The sequence below is a fragment of the Salminus brasiliensis genome, chromosome 1 (genome assembly GCF_030463535.1).
Source record: "Salminus brasiliensis chromosome 1, fSalBra1.hap2, whole genome shotgun sequence".
NCBI lineage: Eukaryota > Metazoa > Chordata > Actinopteri > Characiformes > Bryconidae > Salminus > Salminus brasiliensis.
Genome location: NC_132878.1, coordinates 98,668,285 through 98,693,676, shown reverse-complemented (window position 1 = coordinate 98,693,676; position 25,392 = coordinate 98,668,285). Strand labels below are relative to the sequence as shown.

Below are 25,392 nucleotides of genomic sequence, written 5' to 3'. Positions count from 1 at the left end.
AACAGCTGGTAGATTCACATTCACTATTAAGTAAAACCCCTATTCCCAGGTGAATCATAGAAAGGAGAACCAAGAACCATTAGTTTGTTACAGTGGTTTCGAGTCAATGCTTTTACGGTGTAAATTTGAATAACACGGAAATGGCTGTCTAAGTAAATAGTAATGGGCCCAAGATTGAGCCAGGATGGGCTTTAAGTGTAACCCCTATCCCCAGGTGAATTGGTAAAAATAAGGGCCTGAATTCAATCTATTCTTCCCTTCTCTCCGTTCGGAACAATTAAATATAACAAATGGAAGTGTTAGAGACAATAAGAAGGCTACTACAAACATATGCAAAAATAGACATTAGACATTTACTGAGTGCTTTCTTTGTTGTGCTATACACAAGATTAGCAGGATTCAGTCTACAATAACAGTTCTTTAACTATAGTGCAGTTAAGTACAATTTTAATATGCAAAATAAGCTAAGAAACAACATTTCCTAAAATGTAAATGTATAAATTTACACTAATTCTGGAATTTCACACTTTGTAGAATTACCCTGTTATCTTTTTTATAACTACACTGGATGCAGAATTACACCATATGTATACACCCTTTTATATAGAATTCTCAGTTAGCTTTTATATAACTACCCTTTTTTTATAACTGTGCCTTTTAAAGAACTGGAAATAGGATTTCACCTTTTAAAACCTCCCTTGGTTTATTGTAACCACGTACTTCAGCTTCTGCTACAAAATTGTACCCTTAAGAAAAATTGTTTGTAATAGGAAATTACCACCTTAAATTGAATGTGTGGGCCCACTTTCTTAAACACTCCAAACTAACTAAATATGAAAAGAGCCTGCACAGCTCCCTTAAAGCCTTCTTGCATGAAAACACAGAAAATAAATGAAATATGTACCCTGTAGCCAATGCTGAGGGAAGAGGTCATTATGGACAGTACTGGTTCTATGACCCTAGGTGTAATTAATAAAAAAAAACATTCCAATGCATTTATAATAACTATTATTATTATTATTATTATTATTATTATTAATAAGTATAATAAGTATTATAAAGATTGTCTCTTTTGATGTACACATATTCTAGCCAGAACGACCAGAATAAAACCCTTTAATGGAACTCATTCACTGTGTTGTTTGTGATATTATTACAATGTAGTTCTGAATTCTCAGAATTCAAAAACTACATTTAAATGATTTAAAATGTGTAAAAAATGAATAAATAAAATAAAAAATAAATTATCTTCCAATATACACAGAAGAATTTGGAAGAGTGATTTTGTGGTGATCCTGGTAATTAAATAAATGAGCACACAAATGGAGTTGCCAATATATTAAAAACATTGGCATAATATTAGGTATGGGGCATCGAGCATCAAACAGGAGCACAGACAGACATATATTGTTGCTGTTACGCTAAAACGCTAAATATCTTTACCATTTTTTCACTTTTTGGCATAATGTGAATCTACCAGCTGTTCTTTTCTAGAACTATTCTTGTGATGGACAGGAAGTGTTCTGGGTTTGTGATCAGGGAAAGGTAACAGTGAAACTAGGGAAGCCTCACAGCGCTACAGGACTTTTATTTTGACAGCTAGCTGCCAGCTGTAACGCTATTGGCTCCTGCCGGAGTTCTGCGGTCTGATTGGCTCCTCAGTGGAGCTCCGGAGCTCTGCAGCTGCAGACTGTTGAGCGTTAAGGTGGATCAGGGCTGGTTACTGTATCTGCTCAGATCCAGAGACGAAGCCATTGAGATCTATTGATCCACATCTTCTAATAGTTTCATCCAGCGGACTCTGGACATCTGCTGGCCGCTCTTTTACCATGAAGAGCTTCTCTGTAGGAGAATATGGAAGGTGGGGCTAACTGTAGCCCGGTCTCCAGTAAAGTGGAGAAGCAGCAGATCCAGCTGTGATCAGCAGTCCACACCTCTGTGCTCAGACTGCTCTGCTGGAGGAACACCATCAGCTCTACTGTTGAAGGTATGGAGGTGCTTATAGAGAGAGGTGGGGGGGGGGGTTGATTTACATTTACGGCATTTAGCAGACGCTCTTATCCAGAGCGACTTACAAAGTGCTTTGCTATTTACCCAAGAAAACCTTAGCTAGTTAGAATAGACTAATAATTCAAAAGATACCTCTAAGCTTTAGACATTACTAAACACAAGACAATAAGGTGACCATAGTACTCTATTCGCCCAAGTACTCTCGGAAGAGGTGGGTCTTCAGTCTGCGTTTGAAGACAGCGAGCGACTCGGCCGTTCGGACACGCAGGGGAAGCTCGTTCCACCACTTTTGGTCAGGACAGAAAAAAGCCTGGACGCTTGTCTTCTGCAGATTTTGAGGGATGGCGGGTCGAGCCGAGCTGTACTTGAAGCTCGAAGGGCTCTTGGTGCGGATCGGCTTTTGACCATTGCCATCAAGTACGGAGGGGCTGGTCCGTTCTTGGCTTTGTAGGCCAGCGTCAGGGTTCTGAATCTGATGCGAGCAGCAGCTACAGGAAGCCAGTGGAGAGAACGCAGCAGTGGAGTGACATGGCTGAATTTAGGGACATTGAAGATGACCCGTGCCGCTGCATTCTGGATGAGTTGCAGGGGCCTGATGGTGTGCAGAGGGAGACCAGCCAGGAGAGAGCTGCAGTAATCAAGTCTGGACGTGACGAGAGACTGAACAAGCACCTGGGTGGCCTCTCTAGAGAGGAAGGGTGGAATTCTCCGGATGTTGTACAGGAGAAATCTGCAGGACCGAGTTACGTTTGCAACATGACTTGAGAACGATAACTGATCATCCATGACTGCACCAAGGCTTCCAGCTTCTGTAGAAGGAGTGACCAGTGAGTTCTCAAAGGTGATGGCAAGATCATTTTTTGGTCCAGCAGTTCCCGGGATGTACAGCAGCTCCGTCTTGCTGGGGTTGAGTTTGAGGTGGTGAGCCGCCATCCAAGAAGAGACGTCGGCGAGGCATGCTGAGATACGGGCAGAAACCTGTGTGTCAGACGGTGGGAAAGAGAGCATGAGTTGAGTGTCGTCGGCGTAACAATCCATGAGAGGATATCACTTTACAAATCACTTTATCACTTTGCTTCTCTGGTCCACTTTTTCACTGTCTTCACTCCAGGCGTTGCAGATTAAGAGTCGTCCTGCACAACTGCATCTGTATGGAAGCTGGAGACTTGGTTCATCCTGAGGAAAAAGAGGATAAAAGATAAAAGAAAATCTTTTGTAATTCAAAAACTGTCAGTTTTCACCAGTGTTTACAAACTCATTTTCCAAAAGCAAATGACATAAATTTCAGTAATCTGTGTCTGATGAAGACAGTTTCGGTATCATAATCATTTTATTCACCAAGTGTGTTACATATACAAGCAGATTGTCTTGGTGCACACAGGCTAGACTATGAATATGTGAATATGTACATATACAGATATCAGAAAATAAAGTTTATTATTAACAATATATTTTAGAGTTATATGAAAAGTGTGTGTTGTGGTACAGAATGAAGTCAATCAGGTCATTGGTAAGATGGTAATTGTTCAAAAGAGGTTTCTCGCTGTGTAATTGGTGATCTCCTGAAGTTCTTTCCAAACTGAACCTGGATCATTATCAGGAATGTGGCCTTTCAGCCTGTCTGAGTGTTTTCTATTTTCTGCTTTAATCCTTTTCTCCAGTCTGTACCTGGCTTTTTTGTAAAGAATCTCCATACAAAGCGAAATGTTAGTATTAATGTTGTGCTAGAGTTTCTGTATTCTGTATTCGTCACATTAGTTGTTTTCGGATCATCATGTGAGAAGGATAATGAGAACCAGCAGAACCAGAAAAACACAGGGTAAAACATATTTAACATCCTTACACAAATGAATAATGAAAAATAACTACCCATCCATAACTTTAGAACTGGTCATGCCACCTTGAGCAGCAACTGCAATTAAACACTTGTCATGAAATAGAAAATTTTTCTTTATTGCTTGTAAATTGTACAAAACATGATGGTGCTTCACATCATACAGGTACTCAATGTGCTTTACAAACAAATAATAAAGTCTGTCATTGAAGACGATTATTATTTAAGAACATATTTTTAGGAAGCATGGTAAACAATACCATGAAATTGATTTTATTGGTTTACCTTTAGAGGAATTTTATTATAAAGATAATTTAGGGATAACAATTTCACCAGATGTATTTCAATGTTTCCTCTGTAATGTTTCTTCAATGTTTCCACTGCAAAACTGTTTGTTTTATTGCACACTGAATAAGATGAATGAAGAAGATGGGGAGACAATATTTGCTGATATAGTATTCTAGATTTAGATGTGTTAAACAACTTGGAATATGGTAGTTTTTAACCAACTGTTGTTGTTGAGCAGAAATATTGGAAGTCACAGATGTTTCCCTTTGCCCTGTTGGATCGTTTAATAATTAATATCTCTGGATGTCTGCTCTTGGTTTCAACTGTAGGTTGTACCTGGGAGAAAAGCAAGCTATTCTGAAGCTGTGGAAACAGAACATTGAGTGTTGGCACAACTACTGGACATAACCAGTGCAACAGGTGTCCTGAAATAGAAACTACTGAGGTACTAACAACCAGACATGGAACAGGTCAGTCAATGAAAACAACAGTAGGTGATGACAAACACTGAGCGCTTTGGAGTAAAAAACAAAAAGTGACATACCCAACAGTCTCTACAGGGATGTGTTTAAAGATGACTGTAGCTGAAATATAAAGGCTATACTACAAGATACCAACCACTCATTAGCAGTATGAACTGGAAGGCCTGATTGGAATTTGCAAGGAAATCTTAAACTTTGCATGTAGATTTCAGAATGAATTCAGACATCTGCAGAGACATTGTTTCTCTCTCTTAGAATTTAGTGATGTTACAAGCTTAAAATTAGCGCATTGGTTGAGGAAATGTGGAATGTCTAATTAAAATGGTTTGTTTTATTCATACCCCCCATGTACACACACTTGTTTTTTGTTCGCCAAGTCAGTAATTTAAATTTTCCTGCATGTTGTATTGAGCTTAGTTTTTTTGTCTTTGTTTTTTTCCAGAATGAATGTTGTCCTCCTGCTCAGTGTCGACTTTCCTGCCTGGCTGAAATTTAGCTTCGCAAATACACACAATCAGAAGATTTCACAAAGATGTTAAGCTTCTAAATGAGATGAAGAACATGGCATCCAAAGAAGTATTCAATACTGAGCAAATGTCCTCTCTTACATCTCGCGGACAAATGCAGAAAAGTACAGGCAAGACAAAAACTCACCACTGCTCAGACTGTGGGAAGAGTTTTAAACATCCGAGTAATCTCAAAATACACCAGCGCATTCACACAGGAGAGAAGCCGTATCACTGCTCAGACTGTGGGAAGAGTTTTAATCATCAGAGTAGTCTCAAAACACACCAGCGCATTCACACAGGAGAGAAGCCGTATCACTGCTCAGACTGTGGGAAGAGTTTTAATAATCAGAGTAATCTCAAAATACACCAGCGCATTCACACAGGTGAGAAGCCATATCACTGCTCAGACTGTGGGAAGAGTTTTAATAATCAGAGTAGTCTCAAAACACACCAGCGCATTCACACAGGAGAGAAGCCATATCACTGCTCAGACTGTGGGAAGAGTTTTAATCAACAGAGTAATCTCAAAACACACCAGCGCATTCACACAGGAGAGAAGCCATATCACTGCTCAGACTGTGGGAAGAGTTTTAATCAACAGAGTAGTCTCAAAATACACCAGCTTATTCACACAGGAGAGAAACCGTATCACTGCTCAGACTGTGGGAAGAGTTTTAATGATCAGAGTGCTCTCAAAATACACCAGCTTATTCACACAGGAGAGAAGCCATATCACTGCTCAGACTGTGGGAAGAGTTTTAAACATCCGAGTAGTCTCAAAATACACCAGCACATTCACACAGGAGAGAAGCCATATCACTGCTCAGACTGTGGGAAGAGTTTTAATCATCAGAGTAGTCTCCAACGACACCAGCGCATTCACACAGGAGAGAAGCCATATCACTGCTCAGACTGTGGGAAGAGTTTTAAACATCCGAGTAGTCTCAAAATACACCAGCTTATTCACACAGGAGTGAGGCCATATTACTGCTCAGACTGTGGGAACAATTTTAATAATAGGGATACACTCCAGCAACACCAGCGCATTCACACAGGAGAGAAGCCATATCACTGCTCAGACTGTGGGAAGAGTTTTAATAATCAGAGTAACCTCCAACAACACCAGCGCATTCACACAGGAGTGAAGCCATATTACTGCTCAGACTGTGGAAAGAGTTTTGGTCGACAGAGTACTCTCCTTATACACCAGCGCATTCACACAGGAGAGAAGCCATATCACTGCTCAGACTGTGGAAAGAGTTTTAATCGACAGAGTCATCTCAAAATACACCAGCTTATTCACACAGGAGAGAAGCCATATCACTGCTCAGACTGTGGAAAGAGTTTTGGTCGACAGAGTACTCTCCTTATACACCAGCGCATTCACACAGGAGAGAAGCCATATCACTGCTCAGACTGTGGGAAGAGTTTTAATCATCAGAGTACTCTCAAAATACACCAGCGCATTCACATAGGAGAGAAGCCATATCACTGCTCAGACTGTGGGAAGAGTTTTAATAATCAGAATAATCTCAAAACACACCAGCGCATTCACACAGGAGAGAAGCCATATCACTGCTCAGACTGTGGGAAGAGTTTTAATTCTTGGAGTAGACTCCAGCAACACCAGGACATTCACACAGGAGTGAAGCCATATTACTGCTCAGACTGTGGAAAGACTTTTAGTCGACAGAATCATCTTCAGCGACACCAGCGCATTCACACAGGAGAGAAGCCATATCACTGTTCAGACTGTGGGAAGAGTTTTGGTCGACGGAGTAAACTCCAGAAACACCAACACACTATAAAACACCATAAATTGAAGAGACACAAGCCCACTAACATCAGTGATGGGACTGTTCTGTAAAACTCCACAACACCTTTCTAGGAGTAAGACATGTTCCCACTTCAGATCATTGGTTTTGGAGTAGAAAACCCAGTGCTGTTTCATAATGTTTTTAAAGTGTGTACATGAAGCCAAATTCACTTCCCTAAGTGCAGTATATTCTGCACCGGTCTGTAAGTTAGAGTTCCATTCATAAGATCAGGAAAGTCCTCAGTCAGGAATTTGTGGTGGCACCATTGTTATATCTAGTGTAGACAAAATAATTAATACAACCACTATATCTCGTTATGTAGTCACTGGTGATATACAACTATCTCATTGTGTAGTCACTGGTGATATACAACTACTTTATCTCATTGTGTAGTCACTGGTGATATATAACCACTATATCTTATTGTGTTGTCACTGGTGATATACAACTACTATATATCATTGTGTAGTCACTGGTGATATACAACCACTATATCTCGTTGTGTAGTCACTGGTGATACACAACTACTGTATCTTGTTGTGTAGTCACTGGTGATATACAACTACTGTATCTTGTTGTGTAGTCACTGGTGATATACAACATATACTACATTTACATTCATGGCATTTAGCTGACGCTCTTATCCAGTGCGACTTACAAGGTTACTCATATTATAGAGTGTTGGGAGTCTTGCCCAAGGACTCTTATTGATGTAGCGCAGCATAGTCACACAGACCAGGACTTAAACCCCAGTCTCCCACATGGTGTTGTAGCTCCCTGGCATGTAGTGGTGTTATCTGTTACGCCACAGCAACCACTACTATATCTCGCACTTCTGACAGCAGCTGGAGGTGCAGACACCGCAATTCCAGTAACCTCATTTACCAACCTTGTTCTAATACCAAGGTGATGGTGACTGGGGGACTCTGGAATTGCCAGTTTGCAGTGCAGGAGGCAGATTTCATCTCAGCTTTTGTTTCTGCTCGGTCTCTAAACTTCCTGGCTCTGACTGAGACATGGATCACCCCAGACAACTCTGCAACTCCAGCTGCCTTTTGCCTTTTCTCACTCTCCACAAAGGAATGTTATATATAGTTCTGTAGGTGTAGGCTAGAACTGTGTGTGAATCTGACTTGGGTATTTGCGTTGCTTTGCTGAACACAATTGCTGTTTCTTATTATCCTCTTTGATAGGTGCTGTATATCTTTTATGCCTTTTTATCACATGCTGTTAATAAACTGTAGTAACTGCGAACCAAGTGTGCCTGTTTACTGTCTCCAGAAAATTGGGCAATTACACAGTCCATATCCTAAAACACACAAAAGGAAGCTAATTATTGATAACCAGCAGTCCTGTCCATCATTTTTATTAAACAGAATATTAAATAGAAGAGTTTAGAACAGTTTGAACATTTTAGCCTATGGTTGTGAACTGTCCTGCATTTACCGGTCCTGTCCTGGTTTTGGGGTAAAGTTGTCTCTTTCTCTTTCTGGGACCTTGTTCCGTAATAAGATACTTTCATCAAACAATACATTTTTGAAATTACTGCCACGGCAGTTACAGACCAAAACCCATTCAAAACATACACCATATTTGTTGGAGTATAAGCATGTATGGATGCTAAACCAACTTTACTGTATGCAAATAAATAATAAATATAGGCTGAAACACCAGTGATTCCTGATTCACATACACTGCTTTCCAACATCCCACCTGACACCAGGTATTACACTGTAATAGATCTGTGCTCAGCATTCTTTAGTGTACCATTGCATGAACAATACAGGTACCTATTTGCTTTCCCGTATGGAGGTAAACAAATGATGTACAGCCGTTTACAGTAGGGATTCAGTGAATCGCCTTCCGTTGTTCAACAGAATACTTGCTATGGATTTGAGTGACCTCAATGTCAACAGTACGATTTTAGCTGTCTTGTGATGATATTTTACTTTGTTCTTCCACAAAAGAACAATGTGAGGCAGACTCCATAACTATATTAACAGCTTTGGCAGAGAAAGGACATAAGGTAAACAAAAACAAACTGCAATTCTGCTAAGAGGTAGAATACCTAGCCTAGAAAGTTAAAGGGAGGGGAAAGAGCCATTAGCACAGCTCACATAACAGCAGTATTAAAATCCCAAAATCGGGATGCCACCTAGCCACTTCAATCACCAGTCATAAGGTAAACCTATGCACCAATCATGCCCTGCATTCTTTGCTAATCTCCAGTTCATTTGTTTTGACCAATGCTAGACGGACTGTGTATCACATTATACTGTCAGCACCTGAATTGACGATTCATAAGTGTAACAGGGTAAACCCAGCTGAAAGATCAACAACACCAGATGAAGGCTTGGTTAATCAACTTCCACATTTTTGAAGTCCTGCTTCGTGTTTTGTTTTCTGACCCGTCCGAAGCTCTGCTTTGTGTTTTGTTTTCTGACCCGTCCAAAGTCCTGCTTCGTGTTTTGCTTTCTGACCACCCGGAGCTCTGCTTCGTGTTTTGGTTCTCCCTTTGTTCCCTCCTGAACTAGGCTCAGTAGTCTTAGTTGGTTTTCCCCTGTGTCTCGCTCAGCTTCCTCTCAGTCCCAGGTGTGTTGTGTTGCCCAGTTGGATTTGTCACGTTACATTTTGCCTTCCAGTTCTGTACCCCTAGGTACTCACTCACACACACACTCAAACACATATACACTTACCCACACACACACACACTTACACACACTCAAACACATAGACACTCACTCACACACATACACACTCATACACACAGACCCAATCACAGCACAGAGACAGCCCTAGTGAAGATTACAAATGATCTCCTTCTTGCCTCTGACCAAGGCTATGTATCTTTATTAGTCCTACTAGACCTTAGTGCAGTCTTTGATACAATAGATCACACTATTCCACTAGAAAGATTAGAGAACATGGTTGGAATCACAGGAACAGCCCTATTGTGGTTCAAATCATATCTAACTGAATGTTATCAGTTCATAAAGATAAAAGATTCTCTGCAGGGACTCAGACACAGTCTCAATCTTTAAATCTAGGCTGAAACTCATCTGTTTAGTTTAGCTTTTGGTAATTAATGTTTCTTGGATAAAGGTTGCAGGTCCAGGGGTTCGAGGACACAGGGAATTGTAGTACATTGAGATGCTGGAGCTGTCGTCTCGCTGCTTACACGTGATCATTCAGGTTTGTGGACGGTGGAGCAGATGGACGCTAGCGTTTGAGGGAGCTCCCGTGTCTGTGTTACCTTCTGGCTCTCTCCTTTTAATTAGACTGTTATAGTCAGACCTGCCGGAGTCGTCAGACACACTCTGATACTGCTCAACATTCTCTGCTCTCCATAAAATCCCCTGCGTCAGACCAGCTGCCACCTGCCAGTCTGACCATCAGACACCCCACCCACCACCACCCATACCAGAACTTCCTAATCCAGCTTGTTCCCTGTTGTTTCTCATATTAAAGAGTATGAGGGGGAGGACAGCACTTACCTTGTGGTTACCTCTGTGTACACAGAAGAATTTGGAAGAGTGATTTTGTGGTGATCCTGGTAATTTAATAAATGAGCACACAAATGGAGTTGCCAATATATTAAAAACATTGGCATAATATTAGGTATGGGGCATCGAGCATCAAACAGGAGCACAGACAGACATATATTGTTGCTGTTACGCTAAAACGCTAAATATCACTTTTTGGCATAATGTGAATCTACCAGCTGTTCTTTTCTAGAACTATTCTTGTGATGGACAGGAAGTGTTCTGGGTTTGTGATCAGGGAAAGGTAACAGTGAAACTAGGGAAGCCTCACGGCGCTACAGGACTTTTATTTTGACAGCTAGCTGCCAGCTGTAACGCTATTGGCTCCTGCCGGAGTTCTGCGGTCTGATTGGCTCCTCAGTGGAGCTCCGGAGCTCTGCAGCTGCAGACTGTTGAGCGTTAAGGTGGATCAGGGCTGGTTACTGTATCTGCTCAGATCCAGAGACGAAGCCATTGAGATCTATTGATCCACATCTTCTAATAGTTTCATCCAGCGGACTCTGGACATCTGCTGGCCGCTCTTTTACCATGAAGAGCTTCTCTGTAGGAGAATATGGAAGGTGGGGCTAACTGTAGCCCGGTCTCCAGTAAAGTGGAGAAGCAGCAGATCCAGCTGTGATCAGCAGTCCACACCTCTGTGCTCAGACTGCTCTGCTGGAGGAACACCATCAGCTCTACTGTTGAAGGTATGGAGGTGCTCCACTCTTACAGTGCTTCACCACTACCTGCTACCTACACTACTCTACTCCGCTTTATTTCTTCCTCCATTAAGCAAATCTGGTACCTGGCTTCTGGAACCGGGTTCTTTTTTACTACCTGCTTGTGGGTCAGTGTTGCCAACTTTGTTCAAGTTTAATAGAGTTGTACTGTAGTATCTGGAGATCCATAAGGTATCAGACTTCATGGGTTCGGTATGTTTAAGTTAGGGACCCCTGGTCCAAAGGTCATGGTCCCGCAGGAAATGGGCCTCTCTCTGTTCCTGTCTCTCACCCTGTATAAGCGGGTAGTTATAGCTGTTCTTCAGAGGAGGTCCTGAGGTCATCATGCTGTGTTGAGTACATTAATCAATATATCCTTATTGTTGATCTTTTGAAATATGTACAGTTTTATTAAATGTAAATGTGCAGATAGTTCATTTGGTTAATCCTATACAGAGAGTGTACTGTACTAGGTGCACACAGACTAGACTATGAATATGTGAATATGTACATATACAGATATCAGAAAATAAAGTCTGTTATTAATATATTTCAGGGTTATATGAAAAGTATGTATTTTGATACAGAATGAGTTTTGGGTCACACTAAGGGTGTTCGTAAAGTTCTGTTTAAAGGGGGGGTCAGTTTTAGGATGGTAGTTGAGGACCTGAAGCATGTGAGCACTGATTTGTTGAAATCTGTGAAGATGAGTGCCACTTAATTACAACAATGCTTCACACTGGATTGTGAGGGTAATTTTGGCCCGGGGCTGTTCTCACCTTTTGTGTCCTGAAGAGCATTGCAGGGTCCTGCTCATTGATTGTGAGATTAGGAGAGAGTCAGGGTGAGGGAGATGGTCTTTTGCACTTTCAAACCTGCAGTTGAACTCAATCAGGTTGTTGGTAAGATGGCAACTGTTCAAAAGAAGGGGAGATTTCTCAACTTCAAACAAACACTTTTTTGCATTTTCGTTTATTGCTTGTAAATTGTAAAAAAAAAAATATATGGCCCCTATAAAAAATAATAAACAAATTGTCATTGAAGACAATTATTATTTGAAAAAAACATTTTTAAGAAGCCCAGTAAACCGAACCCTTCAGTAATCAAGTTGACGTTATTGGCTTAACTTTAAAAGCATTTCATAATAAAATCTACTTTAGGGATAAAACAGATCACAATAATAAATGTCACCAGATTTACTTCAATGTTTCCTCTGAAAAAAAAGCAAAGCCATTTTTTTATTTTGTTGCACACTGAAGAAGTTTGACAATAAAGGATGGGGAGACAATATTTGCCAATATTCTATTTCTAGATGTGTTAAACAACCTTGAATATGGTAGATATTGTTTAACCCACTGTTGTGAGCAGAAATATTGGAAAATCATGAGTCACAGATGTTTCACTTTGTTCTGTTGGGTTGTTTAATAACTGATATCTCTGGATGTCTGCTCTTGGTTTCAACTGTAGGTTTTGCCTGGAGAAAAGCAAGCCATTCCGAAGCTGTGGAAACTGAACATTGAGTGTTTGCACAACTACTGGACATAACCAGTGCAACAGTTTTTTCTGAAATAGAAACTACTGAGGTACTAAAAATAGACATGAAACCGGTCACTCAATGAAAACAACAGTAGATGATGACAAACACTGAGAGCTTTGGAGTAAAACCCCCCAAAAATGCTCAGTGACATACATTTACATTTGTGGCATTTAGCTGACGCTCTTATCCAGAGCGGCTTACAAGGTTACTCGTATTACACAAGTGGGCCAACGTAGTGTTAGGAGTTTTGCCCAAGGACTCTTATTGGTGTAGCGCAGCATAGTCACCCCGACTGGGAATCGAACCCCAGTCTCCTACATGGTGTGGTAGCTCAGTGGCAGGTAGTGGTGTTATCTGTTGCGCCACACCAACCACATACCCAACAGTCTCTACAGAGATGTGTTTAAAGATGACTGAAATATAAAGGCTATACCACAAGATACCAACCACACATTAGCAGTATGAACTCGAAGGCCTGATAGGAATTTGCAAGGAAATCTTGAGCTTTGCATGTAGGAATGATTTCAGAAGTCTACAGAAACGTTGTTTCTCTCTTAGAATTCAGTGGCGTTACAAACTTAAACATCTGTTGAAGAAAATGTTGAAAGTCTAATTCAAATGGTTTGTTTAATTCATACCCCCCATGTACACACACTTGTTTTTTGTTCGCCAAGTCAGTAATTTAAATTTTCCTGCATGTTGTATTGAGCTTAGTTTTTTTTCTTTGTTTTTTTCCAGATTGAATGTTGTTCTCCTGCTCAGTGTCGACTTTCCTGCCTGGCTGAAATTTAGCTTCGCAAATACACACAATCAGAAGATTTCACAAAGATGTTAAGCTTCTAAATGAGATGAAGAACATGGCATCCAAAGAAGTATTCAATACTGAGCGAATGTCCTTGCCTACACCTTGCAGACAAATGCAGAAAAGTACAGGCAAGACAAAAACTCACCACTGCTCAGACTGTGGGAAGAGTTTTAATGATCAGAGTGCTCTCAAAATACACCAGCGCATTCACACAGGAGAGAAGCCATATCACTGCTCAGACTGTGAGAAGAGTTTTAATCATCAGAGTAGTCTTAAAATACACCAGCGCATTCACACAGGAGAGAAACCGTATCACTGCTCAGACTGTGGGAAGAGTTTTAATCATCAGAGTAGTCTCAAAATACACCAGCGCATTCATACAGGAGAGAAGCCGTATCACTGCTCAGACTGTGGGAAGAGTTTTAATCGACAGGGTGCTCTCCATCAACACCAGCTTATTCACACAGGAGAGAAGCCATATCACTGCTCAGACTGTGGAAAGAGTTTTACTCAACAGAATCATCTCCTTCAACACCAGCGCATTCACACAGGTGAAAAGCCATATCACTGTTCACACTGTGGGAAGAGTTTTAATCAACAGGGTACTCTCCATCAACACCAGCTTATTCACACAGGAGAGAAGCCATATCACTGCTCAGACTGTGGGAAGAGTTTTAATCAACAGGGTAATCTCCATCAACACAAGATTCTTCACACAAGAGAGAAGCCGTATCACTGCTCAGACTGTGGGAAGAGTTTTAAACAACAGAGTAGTCTCAAAAGTCACCAGCGCATTCACACAGGGGAGAAGCCATATCACTGCTCAGACTGTGAGAAGAGTTTTAATCATCAGAGTAGTCTCAAAATACACCAGCTTATTCACACAGGAGTGATGCCATATCACTGCTCACACTGTGGGAAGAGTTTTAAACAACAGAGTAGTCTCAAAACACACCAGCGCATTCACACAGGGGAGAAGCCATATCACTGCTCAGACTGTGGGAAGAGTTTTAATTATCAGAGTAGTCTCAAAATACACCAGCGCATTCACACAGGAGAGAAGCCATATCACTGCTCAGACTGTGGAAAGAGTTTTAATCAACAGAGTACTCTCCATCAACACCAGCTCATTCACACAGGAGAGAAGCCATATCACTGCTCAGACTGTGGGAAGAGTTTTAATGATCAGAGTAATCTCAAAATACACCAGCGCATTCACACAGGAGAGAAGCCATATCACTGCTCAGACTGTGAGAAGAGTTTTAATTGTAGGGGTAGACTCCAGAAACACCAGCGCATTCACACAGGAGAGAAACCATATTATTGCTCAGAGTGTGAAAAGACTTTTACTACTCTGTGTGCTGTCCAACGACACCAGCTCATTCATACGGGGGAGAAGCCATATCACTGCTCAGACTGTGGAAAGTGTTTTAATCGACAGAGTACTCTCCATCAACACCAGCTTATTCACACAGGAGAGAAGCCATTTCACTGCTCAGACTGTGGGAAGAGTTTTAATCGACAGGGTAATCTCCATCAACACCAGTTTATTCACACAGGAGAGAAGCCATATCACTGCTCAGACTGTGGAAAGAGTTTTACTCAACGGAATCATCTCCTTCAACACAAGATTATTCACACAGGAGAGAAGCCATATCACTGCTCAGACTGTGGGAAGAGTTTTAATCATCAGAGTAATCTCAAAACACACCAGCGCATTCACACAGGAGATTAGCTGTACTATTGCTCAGAGTCTGCAAAGATCTTCACCAAGATCAGAGGTGGGACCAGTCTGTGTAACACCACAACACTTTTCCAGGAGTAAGACATTGCAAGAGTCTGGGGATCTTGCCCATCCAACTTTTTTGTTGTTCAATGGTATTACAAAATCAGAAATATAATCATTAAAAAGTGTGTTATTATAGCTTTATATATATATATATATATATGTATATATATATATATATATATATATATATATATATATATATATATATATATATGTATACGCTTGGAACACAATGTACCAGTTAGTATAACTTCATATATTAGATGTTTCATTTGCCTTGGAATTATATTTACAGTGTCTCTTGCCAGCATAATCTAATTCAAATGACCATGGCTGCTCCTCCGAGGGAACGGAAGCATGTTGCCCACAGTTAGACTCCAAGGTGTCTGCACATTATACACACATATCCACGTCACAGCACACATTCTTACATGTGCCACTTTCCATGTTTAGCCTCAGGTAGTATGGTAGGTAGGTGGCGAATACTGATTGGACCAGGGGGCCACTTCAGATGCGCCAGGGTGTAATAAATTCTTATGTTGGAAAACTGAGATGGGGCTGGAGGATGTTTTTTTCATTGTCTTGGCCTTGATGGGAGAAAGGGCCAAGCTGGGTCCACACTCAGTTATTCTCTTTTAGTTTTTTGAACTTTCTTATATTCTGCATTATTTTTGTCTTGATTTATATTTTTGTTCATTATCATAAAGCTGTTTTGTCCAGTGGTATTATCTAGTAAACTAGCCAAAATACTTTTGGGCTCAGCCTGGTTGTTTCCACACCATGACAAACATTTTTCATTTTTCACAATCTTAAAACATGTTTCCACTTTAGATAATTAGTTTTGGAGTAGAAAACCTAGTAATGTTTCTGAAGTGTGTGCATAAAGCCAAATACACTTTCTTCAGTGCGGTATAATCTGGAACGGTCTGTCATTTAGAGTTCCCTTCATAAGATGCAATCAGAAAAGTCCTCAGTCAGGAATAAGTGGTGGCACCATGATTCTAGTATCTTGTTAAAATTTCAGCAAAGGTAGCTGGTGATGCTATTATCCAGAGCAACTTACAAAGTGCTTTGGTATTTACTCAATTATAACCTCGGCTACTTTGAATAGACTAAAAATTAAAAGATACCTATTATATACCTACTAAACACAAGTCAATACGAAGACCAAAATACTCTACTCTTCACCCAAGGGATGGCGGGTCGAGGTGTACTTGAAGCTCGAAGGGCTCTGAGTGCAGGTCGGGCTGGTCCAGTCTTGGCTTTTTAGGCCAGAGTCAGGGTTCTGAATCTGATGAGGGCAGCAGCTACAGGAAGCCAGTGAAAAGAGAACGCAGCAGAAGAGGAGCTGAACATGGCTGAATTTAGGAACGTTGAAGACGACCTGTGCCGCTGTGTTCTGGATAAGCAGCAGGGGTCTGATGGTGCATAAAGGGAGACCAGCCACAAGAGAGCTGCAGTGGTCAAGTCGTGAAATGACGAGAGATTGAACGAGCACTGGACTCTCTAGAGATGAAGGGTGGAATTCTCCGGATGTTGTACAGGAGAAACCTGCAGGATCGAGTTACGTTTGCAACATGATCTGAGAATGATAACTCCAGATCATCCATGACTACACCAAGTCTTCCAGCTTCTGTAGATGGAGTGACCAGTGAGTTCTCAAAGGTGATGGCAAGATCGTTTTTAGGCCTAGCAGTTCCCGGGATGTACAGCAGCTCCATCTTGCTGGGGTTAAGTTTGAGGTGGTGAGCCGCCATCCAAGAAGAGACATCAGCGAGGCATGCTGAGATGCAAATCAAAATCAAATCAAATTTTATTTGTCACATACATAGTCATACACAGTATAACTTGCAGTGAAATGCTTTTATGACAGTCTGCCCACATCAATCTATACAATAAAAATCTACATTTAAACTTAACTAAACCTTAACTTAATGAAGTAAAGTGCAAAAGAAAAATAAAATATAAAAATATGAAAATATAGAAATATAGAAATATAAGCAAAAAAATAAAAATACAAATATATATACACAGATGAAATAGTGCGTGTCTGTGTGTGTGTGTATATATATATATATATATATATATATATATATATATATATACATATGTACATATTTATCTGTATGTGAGTGTATGTGTGAGTTAAAAAGAAATATTTTCGTTATTGTCCGTAGTGTGTTTTCCGCGAGCCATGGTTGTGTATTGTAGTGAGTGAGGGTCCAGTTTGTGTATGTAGATACTTTAATTTAGTGTCCTAGTCCCTGTCCCCATTCAAGGCACGGATGGCTTGTGGAAAGAAGCTCCTCCTCATTCTCTCTGTGTTAGCCTTCAGGGTTCTTAAGCGTTTCCCCGAGGGCAACAGAGAAAACAGTCCATTGTTGGGATGACTGGGGTCCTTCACAATCTTCTTGGCCTTGGTCCAACACCGCTTCTTGTAGATGGACTGCAGGTCAGGAAACTCCATCCTAGTGATTCGCTATGCTGAACGTCTCACTCGTCGTAGCGCTTGCCTGTCCTGCTTGGTGCTGTTCCCAAACCAGACTGTGATGTTCCCCGTGAGGATGCTTTCGATGGTGCAGGAGTAGAAGGATCGTAGTACCTTGGAGGGCAGTCTGAAGTCCCTCAGTCGTCTCAGGTGGTATAGGCGCTGACGAGCCTTCTTCGTTATGGTGTTGATGTGGCAACTCCATGACAGGTCCTGAGAGATGGTCACTCCAAGGTATTTAAAAGGTGAAAAAAAAAAAAAAAAAATTTGAAGCTTCCTACCCTATCCACCGCCGTTCCACTGATGTGGACAGGTTGGTAGCTCCTCTGCTGTTTCCTGCTAAAGTCCACAATCAGCTCCTTCGTTTTGCTGGCATTTAGCTGGAGATTATTATCCTGGCACCAGTTCTCCAGGGTTCTAATCTCTTCCAGGTAGGCCTTCTCGTTATTTCCTGAGATCAGGCCCACCACAACTGTGTCGTCAGCAAACTTAATGATGTTGGTGGAGCTGGAAGTGGCTTTGCAGTCTGAGGTATACAGCGAGTACAGCAGAGGGCTAAGGACACAGCCCTGAGGGGCTCCGGTACTGAGGGTGAGGGTGGGTGAGACATGCTTGCCTACCCGAACAGCTTGTGGTCTGTTTGTGAGGAGCTTGTGGTCTGTTTGTGAGATGCGGCCAGAAACCTGTGTGTCAGACGGTGGGAAAGGAAGCATGAGCTGAGTGTCATCGGCGTAACAGTGGTAAGAGAATCCATGAGAGGAGATCACTTTACCAAGAGAGCGAGTGTAGAGTGAGAAAAGAAGAGGACCAAGAACCGAGCCTTGTGGAACGCCAGTGGAGAGACTACAAGGAGCGGACGTGTCCACCTGCCATGTTACCTGGTATGAGCGTCCCTGCAGGTACGATGCAAACCATCTCCATGCAGAGCCGGTAATTCCAAGGCCTGCAAGGATAGACAGGAGGATCTTGTGGTTTACTGTGTCGAAAGCTGCAGAGAGGTCGAGGAGGATGCATGGATCTTCTCTGTAACTGCAATAATTAAGTGGTCATACCGATGACCTTTGATGTGTGATGACCATCAACCCCCCTCAACTTCACCCACCTCCTACCCCTCTTTAAAATGATAACTATCACCCCCCATTACTGTTGATACTCCAAGTGCCCTCACATTCATCCCCCTCCTACCCCTCCTTAAACTCCTCTTCATGATCCTTTCCCCTCCCACAGTTCCCAAAGTATATACGTTTCTCTTAAAATATCCCTAACCAGACTGGATTTGTTTAAGACTGGATTAGTTCAGACTGGATTGGTTTAGACTAGACATGGTCGGACTAGACTAGACTGACCGTGATCAACTAAGCTGTGCCCGTGTATGATTTTCTGTCTGCATGTGAATAAACTCCAACGCTAAAGATCCAGTCTCCTGACTCCTGAATCTGTCTCCTGTATGCCGGATTTCTAACAATTTGGTGCCGAAACCCGGGATGGCCTACTGAAACCTTCTTGGTGAGTAAACGCCATTTCGAATCTGAGAGAAATTCTGGTTTCCTAATACAGAGGAGTCAGTAATTGTTAGCCTCTCTGAAAGAAGAGAAGTTATCTGTTTGTCACTGATAAAACCTAGTGTTTTGTGGCTGTTATCCTCTCTAAAGGAGAGAAGTTTGTTTTGTTACTGATGAGTTGTGTCTTTGTTCTTCTGTAGTGTAGTTAATAAGAGAAAACTTGGTTTTGTTCTCCTGTTTCCTCACCATGTCCAGAAAAGGCCAAAATCTTGGTAAAGACTCATGGAAGCCTCTTAACTATAAAAGCAGCAAGAGGTAATCAATGGCATAGTGAAGAAACATGTTAATGAGCAAAAGATAACTCAGTACTTTTCTCTGCAGGATGGACTTTTGTTGAGTGTAAGGCAGCTTTAGGTTAGGTTATGGCCTCAAGCATGACTCAGTGAAGAAGTGTCTTTTTGTAATTAAGCAATATTGGGAATGCAAGTTAGAGTCTATGGAAGATGAGTTAAAGGAAGCTCAGGGAAAGATCTTAGAACTAATTAGTGAATCTAATTATCTATAACCATGCCATGTTCCAGCATCAATCCATGTCCTAACAGAGACCAGCTCTAACTCAGACGCAAGCAAGAGGTTCTCTAATCAGAGGAAACAGTGTCATTACTGTCATCAAATTGGTCACTTTTCTAGAGTATGTCGTAAAAAGCAGGCAGATAGCCACAATATGGGTGCAAGGTTGAGAGACAACCTAGTGGGAAATTCTTCTGGAGGTTTTTCACAGGGAAGCCCAGCAGGGATTTCACAAGAGCAATTGTCTTTGACATTAAGGACCTTGCAGGGAGTCACAGAGCAGTTGTTTCTGATATTCAATGCAATACAGGGAGTCATAGGGACATCAACAGTTCCACCTGCTGTGGTTTAAACTAAACAGTCCACAGAATTGAACTCACCATACTTACTGTAGCATGTTAATGACACCCAAGTAGTGCGAATGAGAAAATGCATGTCGCATGCATAAATGCACTTATTCTTTTTTATGTTTTTTTATGTAAGCAAGGGACATAAGTTCAGTCCTGATGCAGTTCAGTTGTGTTGTGCTGGTGTACATATTCAGGACAGTTTGTTATCCAGGGTTCTAGAGGAATTGTGCCTTATAGAGAAGCAGCAGTTATCGCAATGTCACTATGTGCACTAATTGCCAAGCTTTCTTAGGCCTTGTAAGTTTTGCTAAATTTTTAAAACCACTATACGATCTGCCTAAAGATAACCCTGGGCAACATGGCCCTGTTGTACATTTAGAGTGAACACTAAAGTGAATCACTGTGGAATAATAGATATGGCTAAATTATGGTGTGAAAAGTTCTCTAGATGATGTGACACTAGCATCACACTACTTGATCACAGTGTAGCAGAAATGTCTTCACATTTTTGAGGAATGCTAAGTTCATAGAACTAACATAATTAGCTGGCCAAAACTGTGCTACTTGCTGAAAGGTCAATGGATCTTGGTGAGGAAACATGACAAACAATCTTTAGAACCCAGATGGGAAGGTCCATACGAGGTTCTTTTAATTACCGACTCAGCAGTGAAATGTGAGGGAAGGAAAACATGGATTCATGTTTCTAATTGTAAGGTTGTGCCTGGTCCTCAAATATAAGTTTGAGGGTCAGTAGAAGAGGAGGTGGGTAATGTACAGAGCCTCAAGGAAGAACTATGATTTCTATTATCATAGGGGCCACCCTTGAGGTGAAGACAACACAACACTGTGCATTACCATAACAGCCTCTTTTAAGGGACAGACAGTGAGGAGTAGCATGACCTAAATGTAGAAAGATATCCTTCAACTTCTGATTATGAACAAGATCACTGCGTATGCTTTTTTTATGTATTCCACAGAACCACACAGCAGAGGCGGAGTCCCCATCCACTCAGAACATTACACCGACTTCTGGATGATTTCCAAGATTTTCCAAGAAAAAGGACATCTTCAAGAAAATCTGCACAGCTAATTGGAGAACATGCTGCGAAGTTCACAAGGACAACATGAATACATCACAAACCCAAACACTGTACATGATCATGATAGTGATCTATGGTGTAAATGCATGGGATTGCACACGTATGCCCACTGAAGATATGACATTACAGCATGCAGAAGCTCCCTGACCTGCACCCATCATGGACAATCATTACCCGAAAACATCCTATGTTTCTGGAACTTCTGCAGTAACAAAGATTCTGGAACAGTAGGACTCAGTTCACTAATAGTGAGTTTCAGAATAAAAGCAGACTTTGTAATGATAACACAACAAACAAACAACCCATTTCAACGAAGGCCTGTATAGATGTAAATGTGATGATCATGTTCAGTATCACCAGCTTTATGTAAATACTGCTGTGAATATAAACCAAGGGGGAAATCCTATTCCAAGCATTTCCTTGAAAACCCCAAAAGAAAATGTTTTTTCACATCTCTTTTCACTGACTAGAACTCACCTCTTTGGAGATCAGTCTGTATGTGTCCCGCAACCTGTCAGCGTAACTGGAGGAATCTCAGGGACTGCACATCCGATCTCCAATTGTGACACATGCTCTATCTTACAAGTTCGCACTAGCAAGCCAGTCAACCTTGGGGTTTGACCCAGTTATGCCGTCTACCTGCACCAGTAGGAACATACTGGCTCTGTGGAACCACTGCATGGTCTGAACTTCCCTCCAGATTTAATGGTAGATGCACCCTTGCATATCTGAATCCATCCATGAGGAGTAATTGTAGTATATTCATTGGCTTTGCAGATGTAGAAAAGAAAGGGGGCCCCGTTTCTTGACCAAATATACACAAATTGAACAGACATAAGATGCTGTTTAGATTTGGACATCCCTTTGGGCAGACGTGTCAGTGATTTAAACGCTGTCCAGATGTGGCCATGGACCACTTAGGTAATGGGGGAGCTAATGGCTGTTCCCTATGGATGAAATGTAAACATTCCATATATGGCAACATTCCAACAGAATGTGGCGTGAAATAAGGTATAAAAACTCAAGGTATTCCTAAGTCGGAGAGAGAGACCGAGGGGCACCCGGAATTGGCAGACTCTCTCCACACTGTTCTTTCGATTGAAATAAAATATATTATTGTTACAACTAAAGACGGTGGTTACAGACTCTCCTTTTTGAATAACAAGTCCATCTCCAGAGGAAGACGAACCGAGACGACATAATCAAGAAAAGCTAAGACTCACAGCTGGCAGCACTGACCAGAGTGGCTCCTGCATTGCTGGTTTAACCTGTCAACAGACTCTGTGGTCTAGCACTCTAGGCGCTCTAATTCCATCATATGGTATCATGCAATCCCTGGAAAGCTGATAAATGACACTGTTTTTGCCTTGAACAACATCAGCTTAGCTTTAGCCTCCCACAGAATGATGATTCTGCAGAACCGCATTGCTCTGGACTATCTACTATCCAGCCAAGGTGGAACTTGCTCAGTAGTAGGTCCTGAATGCTGCACGGATGTTATGAATCCTAGGGAAGACATTTCAAATATCCTGACCGTCTTACGAAATTTACATGACCAGAATCATTGGACAATATTAATTATTTTGACTACACTAGATAGAACAATGGTGCCACCACTTATTCCTGACTGAGGACTTTCAAGATTGCATCTTGTGAAGGAAACTCTAAATGACAGACCGGTGCAGAATATACTGCACTGAGGAAAGTGAATTTGGCTTGATGCACACACAAACATTATTCAATATATATTCATATAAACAAGCGGGAACATGTCTTACCCCTGGAAAGGTGTTGTGGTGTTTAACAGACCATTCCCCTCACTGATCTTAGTGCACTTGTTTATCTTCAAAGTCCAAAGCTATTAATTACTACACACTCCAACAGGGCAACAGGAAACACCTGTGACATATAATATTCCAATATTTCTGCTCACATTAAAAACAACAACAGTGGGTTAAATTCCAAATCATTGAACACATGTAGATATAGAATAGAATATCAGCAAATATGTCTCCCCATACTTTACTCTCAAACTTCTTCAGTGTGCAACAAAAACACCGCTTTGCTGTTTTTTACACAACTGGTGACTTCTCTAGTTTCACTGTTTAAACAAGACAGCTGCTTGTGAGACGCAACATATACTGTAGATCACACTTGTGTTTCTCATCAGTCTGGTCTCGTAAGACAAGATAAAAGGAGAAGAAACTCCTGACCTTCAACCTCAAGTTCCTATTTTAATTTTATGTCCATACCATGAAAAACAGACTCCCGGATAAGTGCACATTCCGGACATGCAGGCAAATGTCAGACACTAGATACCACAATAGGTAGATATTTTTTCACTGGTGTAAGGGTGTTAAATATGTTTTACCCTGTTCTGTGATTCTGCTGGTTCTGCTGCTATCTTACTCAAATGAGGATCTGAAAACAACTAATGTGATGAACACAAAATTAAGAAAATCCAGCACAGCATTAATACCAATTATCGGCTTTGTATGTATTAATAAAGCAACATTTAGGAGAGGAGACAGACCAGTCTTACAAAAAGGCCAGGTACAGACTGGAGAAAGGGATTAAAGCAGAAAATAGAAAACACTCAGACAGGCTGAAAGGCCACATTGCTGCTAATAATCCAGGTTCAGTTTGGAAAGAACTTCAGGAGATCACCAATCACACGGTGAGAAACCTCCCCTTCTTCTGAACAGCTGCCAGCTGACCAACGACCCGTGACTGAGTTCAGAAACAGAACTTTACAAACACCCCTGGTGTGTGCCCCAAACCTTATTCTGTACCAAAATACACCCTGAAATATATTGTTAATAATATACTTTATTTTCTGATATTTGTATATGCACATATTCACATATTTACAGTCTAGTCTGTGTGCACCAAGACTAAACTCCTTGTATATGTAACACACTTGGTAAATAAAGTGATTCTGATACTTAAACTGTCCTCATCAGACACAGATTACTAAAGAAATGGCAACTGTCAGGTTTTGAGGTTCAAACATTCAACCACAAGTACAGGCAAGACATAAACTCACCACTGCTAAGACTGCAAGAAGAGTTTTAATTGACAGAATAATCTCCTTCGACACCAGCTTATTCACACTGCTTAGAATGTGAGAAGACTTTTACTACTTTGTGTAGTCTCCAACAGCCCCAGCTCATTCATATGAAGGAAAGCCTTATAACTGCTCAGACTGTGGAAAGAGTTTTAATGATCAGAGTAATCTCCTTAAACACCAGCGCAGTCACACAGGAGAATAGCTGCAAAGAGTCTGCAAAGATTTTCTGGCATTCCTGTAATTTGAAGATGCACAAGTGCACTAAAATCAGAGGTGGGACCGTCTGTATAATACCACAACAGCTTTCCAGGAGTAAGACATTGTAAGAGATATAGGGATCTTGTCCATCTGACTGGGAAATCTTGTCCACACTAATTTTTTAATGGTCATGGGCTCTTTAATGGCGCTCAAGCCAAATTCATTTACCTTTCTTATATATAATGGCTCTCCCGCCTGCCGCTGCTGCCTGTTTGGTGGCCGTGCTGAAACCTAGATGGACTCGTGCCTGTCTGACACTATTAATATCACCACTATCAACTTTCTGTTGTACCTGGTTTGGTCATTTTTATCATTAATGTTTAAGTAGTTCTGACCAGAGGAGGATGGGTCCCCCTTGTGAGTCTTGGTTCCTCCCAAGGTTTCTTCCTCCAGCTCTGAGGGAGTTTTTCCTTGCCACTGTCGCCGTTGGCTTGCTCACGGGGGTCTTTGATCCTTCATGTTATTTCTTCTCTGTCTTTGTCCTTTATTAAGTACTAATTATGTAAAGCTGCTTTGTGACGACAACAGTTGTAAAAAGCTACACAAATAAATCTGACTTGACTTGACTTGTCGCTTAGCAGTGGTTTCTTAGAGCTCTGCCATGCAGGCCATTTTTGCCCAGTCTCTTTCTTATGGTAGAGGCATGAATACTGACCCTTACTGAGGCAAGTGAGGCCTGCAGTTCTTTGGATGTTGTTATGGGGTCTTTTCGGGTCATCGCTGCACTCTTGGGGTAATTTTGG

At 41.3% G+C, this 25,392-nt stretch overlaps 1 protein-coding gene across 2 annotated transcripts; it reads left to right on the top strand.

The window, feature by feature from the left end:
- Positions 1–1,676: 1,676 nt before the first annotated feature.
- Positions 1,677–15,430, top strand: LOC140570225 (uncharacterized). 2 transcript variants are annotated; one of them, XM_072692600.1, is made up of 5 exons: positions 1,677–1,987; positions 4,462–4,602; positions 5,057–6,901; positions 7,662–7,665; positions 13,793–15,430. In XM_072692600.1, the coding sequence occupies exons 3-5, from the start codon at positions 5,167–5,169 to the stop codon at positions 15,255–15,257; spliced, it is 3,204 nt and encodes a 1,067-aa protein (XP_072548701.1). In that variant the 5' UTR covers positions 1,677–1,987; positions 4,462–4,602; positions 5,057–5,166; the 3' UTR covers positions 15,258–15,430. The 2 variants fall into 2 exon arrangements, with proteins under 2 accessions (XP_072548701.1, XP_072548700.1); XM_072692599.1 differs by lacking the exons at positions 1,677–1,987; positions 4,462–4,602; positions 5,057–6,901; positions 7,662–7,665 and having other exon boundaries at positions 13,303–14,885; positions 15,048–15,430.
- The last annotated feature ends 9,962 nt before the right edge of the window (positions 15,431–25,392 follow it).